Source organism: Salvia hispanica, chromosome 4, assembly GCF_023119035.1.
Source record: "Salvia hispanica cultivar TCC Black 2014 chromosome 4, UniMelb_Shisp_WGS_1.0, whole genome shotgun sequence".
Lineage (NCBI taxonomy): Eukaryota > Viridiplantae > Streptophyta > Magnoliopsida > Lamiales > Lamiaceae > Salvia > Salvia hispanica.
The window spans coordinates 8,964,742-8,974,992 of record NC_062968.1 but is presented as its reverse complement, the minus strand read 5'-3'; the positions used below and the strand labels follow the sequence as shown (position 1 = coordinate 8,974,992).

The window sequence follows — 10,251 nt, the reverse complement described above, 5'->3', positions numbered from 1 at the left end:
AGATAAAAGGTATTTCCATTTTAAGTAATTAGTTATTTTTGTTGGGACAAACCAAAAAGGAAAAAAGAATTCATCTTCAATGGGACCGAATGAATATTTATTTTGTTAGATCATCCACAATAGTGGACGTCCGACCGGCGAGCGGCTCGTCCGTCAGGGATGTCCACTATTGGGGTGGACGAGCGCATTACGGACGAGAGCGACAGAAAAGAGGTTGTTCGTGGTCATGCGCGGATGTTCGTCGGGTCGTCCGTCCTCTCGTCCGCTATTGTGGTCAGGCGACGGATGTCTCGACAGACGAGAGCATTTTTTTTTATTTATTTTTATTGTTTATTATTGTGCTAGGCTATTGGATGTCCTAAGGCTAGTCCGCTATTGTGCAGTGGAATGTCCTAGTGATGTGACAGTGCAATGAGATATCTTAGTGACGTGGCAGAAGATGTTTTTGCGATGTCCTAAACTAAAATGTTAGACCTATTACCAAAATAGTAAAAAATAAGGGTGTTAATTAATTGAGATGGATGAAAAAGGAAATTGATGTCAACTAATAGGGACGAAAAGAGTTTGAATTCAAAAATATTTTATATGTCTATTAGGAATTAGATATATTTTCCCTGCAATATTACTCCCATCCGTTCCATTTTTTTGGAGGCATTTCTTTCTCGGCACGGAGCTATTTGGAAAAGATATGTATTAGAACAATTAAGTACTATCAAGAATAAAGTTAATAAATGAAAAAGGCAGATTAGATTTCCCGCCCATAATTTGAGAGAGAGTAAATTTAGGTGGGAATGAAGTCTGTTTAGGATGAGCATTTCGTGGCATGACTCTACTACTATGGAACGTACCAAAATGGCAAAATGACTCTACTACTATGGAACGGAGGGAGTATTATTTCCATCAGGTTGGACTTGTCTTATTAAAATATTTTATTCGACAGTGCTGTTAATTAACAATTCTTAAACTTGCCGGGATGATATTTGAACGGTCATGCTGATTCTTGTCATTTTTATATACTGTTCGGATTATCTTATAATCAATCATTGCTTTGTAACAACCTGCTATCGTGTAAGTACTTATGAAAACAATGGCCAAGTGGCTCAATAATTATATACAGAGAGAATCTTTTTTAATCAATAGTGTAAAAAACACTACTCTCTCCTCCCCGAATAAAATTTACTAATTTCCATTTTGGTTCTTCTCCAATTAAGAATAACACTTCATTTTTACTATAAATGGTAAGTAGGTCTCACATTCCATTAACTCATTTCACTCATATTTTATTATAAAACCAATACAAAAGAGTGGGTCTCATGTTCCACTAAACTTTTTCAACCAACTTTTCTTTACATTTCTTAAAACCCGTGTTCGGTCAAAGTGTTATTCCTAATGGAGGATGGAGGGAGTACAGGACTTAAAATTTTAAGTTTCTACATAACTTATCTCCTCCTTTCCTCGCAGTTCAAAAAAGATAAATGGAGTCCTTCCCTTTCCTCGCTGCGCTATTCCTCATCACCGCCGCCACATGGTTCATCTCCTCCCGGCAGCGGCGGAAGAATCTCCCGCCGGGCCCCTTCCCCCTTCCGATCGTCGGCAATATGCTCCAGCTCGGCACTCAGCCTCACGAAACATTTGCAAAACTATCAAAGAAATACGGCCCTCTGATGTCGGTCAACCTCGGCAGCCTGTACACCGTGATCGTATCCTCCCCGGAGATGGCCAAGGAGATCATGCACAAGCACGGCCAGGTGTTCTCCGGCCGCACCATCGCCCAGGCCGTGGAGGCGTGCGGCCACGACAAGATCTCCATGGGGTTCCTCCCCGTGGGGGGCGAGTGGCGCGACATGCGCAAGATCTGCAAGGAGCAGATGTTCTCTCACCAGAGCATGGAAGACAGCCAGGATCTCCGCAAGCTGAAGCTGCAGCAGCTGCTCGACTACGCTCATAAATGCTCCGATGAATGCCGTGCCATTGATATTCGCGAGGCCTCTTTTATCACCACGCTCAACCTCATGTCTGCAACTCTCTTCTCGTTGCAGGCGACTGAGTTTGACTCCAAGGTCACCATGGAGTTCAAGGAGATCATTGAGGGCGTCGCGACCATCGTTGGTGTGCCTAATTTTGCTGACTTCTTCCCCATCCTCCGCCCCTTTGACCCGCAGGGGGTCAAGCGCAGGGCGGATGTCTACTTTGGTAGATTGCTCGCTTTGATCGAGGGCTATCTCAATGAGAGAATCCAATCGAGGAAGACTAACCCGAATGCACCCAAGAAGGACGACTTCCTCGAGACAGTCGTGGATATTCTTGAGGCCAACGATTACAAGCTGAAGACTGATCATCTCACTCATCTCATGCTGGTACGAGGTTTAATGATAGACAGACAAAAATGACAAAATAAGACTATTTTTCTGGCAGTTCTGTTTTCTTTTCTGTTGTTAATTTTGGTTTTTCGTTTTTTTTTCTTGAGCAGGACTTGTTCGTTGGAGGATCAGACACGAGCACGACCGAGCTAGAGTGGATAATGGAGGAGCTAATGTCGCACCCGGACAAGATGGCGAAGGTGAAGGCGGAGCTCAAGAGCGTGATGGGTGACCAAAAGGTGGTGGACGAAAGGCAGATGCCGAATCTCCCATATCTGCAAGCAGTGGTGAAGGAGTCGTTGCGCCTCCACCCACCGGGGCCTCTGCTTCTTCCCCGAAAGGCGGGGAGCGATCAAGTGGTGAACGGGTACCTCATCCCGAAGGGGAGTCAGGTGCTGATCAACGTGTGGGCTATGGGCCGAGATGAATCCATATGGAAGAATGCTAATACGTTTGAGCCGGAGCGGTTCTTGGATCAAAAAACTGACTTCAAAGGGCAGGATTACGAGCTGATTCCGTTCGGGTCGGGGAGAAGGTTGTGTCCGGGTCTGCCATTGGCCAACCGGATCTTGCACACGGTGACAGCCACACTGGTTCACAACTTCGATTGGAAACTGGAGCGGCCGGATGCGAGTGATGCCGAGCGCCAGGGTGTGTTGTTTGGGTTCGTGGTTCGGAGGGCTGAGCCACTCAGGATCATCCCATTTAAGCAATGACATAATCGTGAGAGATTGAATAAATTGGGTTGGTTCGCAGCCGATAAGCTTTATTTTATGTTTGCTCGTGTATTTTAATTAGCGATGTTATGTGTCATGAATTTCAATCTTCAGCGAATAACATGTGTAAATTTGTTTGAGTTCGTTATTAGTAACTTAAATCGCACTTTTCAATATATACATTCTCAGATATTTTTGTTTATAGAAAAAGGACAAATAGCCGAAAATTTCGCTATCAGATACGCCCTCCATCCCTGCTTTTCTTGAAATCGAAATAGAAGTACTATAAAATTATGAAACTGAATATTTATAATCATATATTATATATTAATTGTAACATCCCAAAAGTGGACTTAGTTAAAATTTAATATCTTAATATTAAAATAAATGATGTTCTATAATTTATTCGATTTTTATAATTAAATAGCACAATTATAAGGAGTAGAGTTTGTTTTATTATTTGAAGCTTTTAATTAGAATATAGATGTATGCAGATTGTTAGTGTTACTAAATCATCTCTATTAATATCAGGGGACAGAGATGATGGGGAAGAATAAAGAATTTTAATTATTTACTTAAGTCTCAAACTTATGTAATACTCTAGAAATAGATCATGTGAGTTAATAGTAGTCTTCCAAGGTAAATACCGTAATTATACATACATATATATGACGTTGGGTAGAGAGAGTCTCTAACTCAAAGTCTCAAACTAGAAAATGGAAGAATGATCTAGAAAAGAAGATATTAAGACATGTTTAGTTAGTAAGCTGCCATTTGTCATTTTATTAACCATATATTAAAATAATGAAAATGATACAAATATAAAAAAATTCTCAAGCATCATTTTGGGGGAATCTCGGTGTCCTTCACCTCACATACGTACAATCAATATTCCTTTCCAATTTACACACACTCATCTCTCTCTTTTGGCTAATACTTTTGGCCCTCACATTATATACATAAAAAAAGAAGAAGAAAAAGAAAATCCTCCTCTCCAATTCTTCCATGATTTTCAGGTGGGAGACAATGGGAAGTATGAGAAAACTTCGGCTATTCGAGGTATTCCTTGATTCTAGACTATATTCCTTTTATAGTTTGAATTATGATACTTATACTGAGACACATATATAAGGATTTGATTTTTATAAATTTTATATGATTTATCTGAATCCATAAATGTAATTTGGGTTTGACTTTGTGCTCAATGAAATCTTATTAAAATTACTTGTGACGATTTAATACATTTTGGAAAATTAATAAAGATGCCTAAATGATAGGTTAATATAGCTAATGAATTGAATCATAGATTAATATGATATTATAGGATGTTAATAATCATGGTGAATTATTGTTTCGGAATGAATAGTGACATAACTATAATATTAGGGTTTAGGGGTGGGTCGATACCGATATATCGTATCGAAAGCGTTGTATCGTGTATCATCGTATCGAAAATGTCGATATGAAAGAATTTCATATCGTTATTGTATCGAGTTTCGATATGTCGAACTTTCGATATAAAAATTCCATATCGTTATCGTATCGATATTTTGATATATCGTGCGAGAAATTGATATATCGTTAAATATCGATATATATCGAAAATAAAATATCGATATATCAAAAATTTTCAATATATATCGTATTTTCGATATAAAACGATATATCGCGATATAAGGAAATTCATATCGTTATCGTATCGAAAACTTACGATCGATATCGTATCATGATCGAAAATACGATATATCGAAATTCGATAATTTTTCGACATTTTTCAATACGATACGAGCGATATATCATTTTTTCGTATTTTCCCAGCCCTAATGGAAGTACATGGTGATTAAGCATGTTTTAGAATTGAATATGAAAGAAAATGTAGCTAATATTGGGGACTTGAAATAACCGAAACTATACAGGGTAAAACTAATGGTTAAATTTTTTTATATATATTTGATTAATTTGATGGAAAATATGTAGTCTTGGGTTACCTTATGATTTTAACATAATTGATTATAATGATTTGATATATTTTGGAGTTCAGTAAGGCTATTAAAAGTGGAATTGCTTTATGTATATAGGATGGTTATGGAAATTACTGATGTATAATTATAATTAAATATGTAGGCTAAGCAAAGAAATGTGATTAGCATTGGTAATTGGGATATTATAAAATAATTAATCATTCATGAATAAGTGAAGGGAAGATTGAATTAATATTGTAGATGTGTTCATCTATAGACAATTTGATCATGAGAGTATAAATATTAACATAAATTTATGAGAAATATTCTAAGGATGTTTAGTAATTGTAAAATATTTATTTCACTTAAAAGTATAAGGTGTGGATAGTAATTCGCGAATTATGGCATAATATTGGTAATGTTTGAATTTATTTAAGTTATATTCGTTGAATTGAGTAATGTGATCAGGAGAATAGTAACAGAAGCTTTGTCTATTTTCATTAGATAGTTTAATGATGTAAATAAGTATGCAAATGAAATATGTGGTCAATATGACATGGGAAGTAATGTATGCAAGATAAAATACATCATGGTTAATGCTCATGGATTGACGTATTATCCCTAGAGATGAAACAACTTCTCCCAACGTATATAACATCTCAAACTTAATGCTCATAGATTGACGTATTATCCCTAGAGATAAGACAACTTCCTCCCAACGTATATAACATCTCAAACCCTAGAATCGATGAACTTGATGGGTTTCCAAAATCATGCAATACAATGTTACTAAAATGTAGGAGTAAATAAAATGTTGAGAGCTTGGGAGTGAATGAATAGTGTTTTTGTTGGTGGGTAATTCATTCACAACTCTATGCCTTTGCCTTTTATAAGCACAAAATTGGGACATGATAGATCATGGAATTAAAAATCATAAATTATAAAATTAAGACAATAGAGGTTACAAAATTTATTTAATGCTCGTTATCCTATTTAAGATTTGTAAATGCCAATTATTGATTGTAATCTAAATAAATATTCATGATAGTTATTTATAAATATTTAAATTTGTTTCCAAAAATCATAAATATTCAAAATGAGGCTAAATTTATCAATATTCTTGTGTTGATAAACTTATATCTTTGTGTTTATTTAAATTTACATGTTATATTGATATAATTATGCCTTTGTGTTGATAATTTTAATACACTGAATTGAAAGTTATTAATTATTACTGTAAATTAGTTAGCACACTCAGCAACTCTTGATCGATATTATTAAAAATGTGTTGCCTTTTCATCAAGTCTCTATATATACTTTATCACTTGATAGAGAAAATAATTTTTTATTATTATTATAAACATGGACATACATCTAAATCTTTAAGTTCGAAAGTTAATTTTGTAATTAATGCAAGCAATTGATTCATCATAAATTTATAACGGTTAATCATTCATATTATAATAATTTTACTTATTCTAATTAGTGGATAATGGTTTCAATAATTTTTGGGGAAAAAATCGGTTACATCATTATGAATTATATAATTGTATCACAAATTCATTCCATAACTTTCACATATTTTAAATTAAGGACAAAATTTATAAATATTTCAAAATAAGGTAAAAATTCGACTTTTATATATGTATAGATAGGGGAGTGATCAATTGATAACTCATCAATTAATTGCTAACTACAACTAATTTAAGGCCATAGGATTTTAGAAAACATGTGGTCTACAATTTGCCACGTGTAATTTTCGTTTTTATTAATAAAATCAACAAAGATAAAAAACACTCCAAATTAGGGTTTTGTATGAAAATGTTAATATAGTGTTTCGAAAATATCAACACAATGCTTTAGAATGTCAACACAATGCTTTAAGAATGTTAACCCATTGCTTATATTGACATTCTACATGTATTATATTGACATATTTTATATAGTATGTTAACATTTATGTTTGTATGAAAAAATTAAAAATTTGATTTTTTTTCAAATTTTGATCGAACATATGCATATAGGATATCGTTGGAATCCTTATGAAATTATCTTTAATTTGATATATGTTATATGAATTTAAAGTTTTTAGATTTCTTCTAAAAGTTAGTTATAACTAAACATGTTGTTAATTGACATTAATACCCCTATTGATATTTTTTGGAATTAATCCTATGTCTTATTGACGTTTTTACTTGATCGTATTGATATTTAGGGATTAATGATCTAAGCCCTTAATTTGAATATGTAATGACCCTCCCTTCTAGGGTATAATAAATACGGTGATCGTTAACTAGCAGACTTAAATGCAATAAAGATCATAGGCTGGGTTTCATTTAAAGGATTTTACCAAAGTATTTAATGAACAATTAAGTAAGAGAAGAATAATGCATTAGCAATGAAATTCAATGATAAAAGGGCTATCACAATTAATATACAAAATGGCAAGGTCTTAAGATAATCCAAACTGTATCATGTCTCAACAATCCAACAAAATGAAGTAGTTCAAAGTCAACCAAACAATAATAAGTTTCATGTTTCATGGAAGCAACCAAGAGAAGGGCGAAGCTATGTATGAAGACACAACTACACTCGGAGTTTCAAAATGATCATATTATTCAATTTACTTGCTCAACACCGTCAACCGCTCAACTGCACATAGGGAAAACACATGCATGCAGTACTATAAACATATTCATGGACTTATGCCGAAACAGCTTTATCATAATAGTAGTTATCATGCCATTTCAAGTGTCCATCGGGGTTTTATCTTTAGAAAGACCATGCACCACAATATATCCTTTATCAAAATCACGGTCGCGCAATCATTTTTCGCATCGACGTTTACCATATCCTCATTCTACATGACAAGGAATCGGCGCAATCTAGGTCACTAGACCGCCAACCCTATACGCGCTCACGGTCTAACATTGGTATACTAACCCAAATAGAGTTTGCAGCTCTACAAGGATCCGAATCGATTAAATCAATAGTGGCATAGCCACAAGGGATAGGCACGACAAAACAAATTAAGGCATGATAACACAGATCTCATTCTCATCAATACGATTTAGGACGATGTCCTTATATTAAAAGAAAAGCCCACCTCGACGGCTTAAATCGCAGTATTCTCTTCCTTGGTATCACCGAGAGCGAGTTATCACCTTTAAATTATATGTATCACAAATCGTCTAAATCATTGATTAAAATCATGCATGTTCCCAACGTTTTCCCTTTCTCCCATCAATACGTTTTAATATCACTATTCAAAATCGAAGTACGATTATCATATCGCTTTTATTCGCACTATAACTCCAGATTTATCATCAAAATATGTCACGCATGAGTGTTTTACAACACACATCACATGCACACACACACACACATGCACGCACACGATGCATGCACACACACACACACGATCCACACACACACACACACACATATGCATCCCATTCATCAATTGGTTTCCATTCACTCGATCTATATGCATGAGGGTTCAAGAACACCGATTAATCGGTTAGATGAGAAAAGATTGATATAAAAATACCTTTTCTTGATAGAAACAGTAGAACAAGTAATAGCCTTGATTCTTCAACAATTCTTTGAGTTTCAACTTCAATTCTTTGTAAAGAATGAAGAGATCTTGAATAAAATAGAAAACAAGTTGAAGAAGGAGTGGAGGAAGAAAATAGCGTGAATGAGGGAAAGAGGAGCGTGTAGTGTGGCTGGTAAGTTTTTCTCTCTTATTTATAGAGTTCAAGAATATAATCCCACAATTAAATAAATAAAGATTTGAACAGATATGGGGGAGGAAGTTGGCGTTAAATCGGTGAGAAATAAGGGGATTTCGAAATCTTAGGCTATTTAATTAGCCTATGATTTAATTTGGTATTTCACGAACGAATAAAATATCACGAGCGTAATAAAATAATAAATCCTCCCAAATAAATATGGAGTAGGCGATTTTTATGCCTAGGATTTAAATTCAAATCCTAATTTAAATGAGATATGACAAGATCTTCTTAGATGGTAAGATATGCTAGAATATTTATATTTATTCATGGAAGAGAATAAATAAGGGTCACTCATCCCTTGGGAAATAATTCCCACAATTATATTACTCCGCATCAAAGTATTCACATAAAATCAACCAATTTTACTTCCACCTCATTTCTCAACACATTGATCTTTCAACGCCACGTCATATTTTCCATATCTTTGACTATTCCACCACGTCATATTTTCCACATTTTTTACTATTCAATCAATCTCAACTCCAAAACGCAATTAGGTCACAAAGAAATCATGTAATTAAATCACTCATCAATTAATCCACATACTCCATAGCATTAAAAGCATTCAATGCAAAAAATTTGTAACCCGAAAATTAGGGTTCGAAAAGTAGGCGTTACAGAATATCTAATGGCTATTATTTAGTTGCGTTAACAATTAAGTTATGAGTTAGCAATATAACACTCCCATGTATAGATATGTATAGATAGATAGATAGTGAGGTATATCATGCATAATAGAATTATTTTTATATTTGACTACTATTTCTAACTTTATTCTCTCTTCATCTTTCTTATTTTATTATATTTCATACTTTATTTTCTTTACCTCATATTTTAAATATTTATTTCTTAATTTTCGTACTAAAAAGAAACGCTTCTTCTATATATTAACATCGATGAGAGTATTTGTTAGCCTATTTTGGTCTCTATTTTGGATACGTGCAGTCTATTTGTTAGCCTATAATCTCAACAGATTTTTATACATTTTTTAATTTTTATACTACCTCATCTATTCTTGAAAAATAATTTTTTTGAAATATCACGGATTTTAGACATCAAGTGCAGACCAAACGAGAAAATGGACTCGTTCCCTTTCCTCGCCGTGCTATTCCTCATCACCGCCGCAACATGGTTCATCTCCTCCCGGCGCCGGAAGAATCTCCCGCCGGGCCCCTTCCCCCTCCCTATCGTCGGCAACATGCTCCAGCTCGGCTCCCAGCCCACGTAACATTCACAAAGCTATCTTTGTGGGCCACGTTTAATTCTTATAGTGGGCTTGTTAAGCATGTTACATTTCATGGGTTTTTAAATTATAGAATGGAGTACTATACTAGTACTACGTAATATGGAGTATCTTTTATTTCTCGTAAGGCAATAAAAGTCGTGTAAGAGTAAACGAATAGCTTCGTATAAAAAA

At 34.7% G+C, this 10,251-nt stretch overlaps 1 protein-coding gene across 1 annotated transcript; it reads left to right on the top strand.

Annotated features, from left to right (window-relative positions):
• The first annotated feature begins 1,216 nt into the window (after positions 1-1,216).
• On the top strand, positions 1,217-3,216 carry LOC125224036 (ferruginol synthase 1-like). The gene is made up of 3 exons (XM_048127377.1): positions 1,217-1,238; positions 1,462-2,357; positions 2,471-3,216. Exons 2-3 carry the CDS (start codon positions 1,476-1,478, stop codon positions 3,074-3,076), a joined length of 1,488 nt encoding a protein of 495 aa, XP_047983334.1. The 5' UTR covers positions 1,217-1,238; positions 1,462-1,475; the 3' UTR covers positions 3,077-3,216.
• Positions 3,217-10,251: the final 7,035 nt, after the last annotated feature.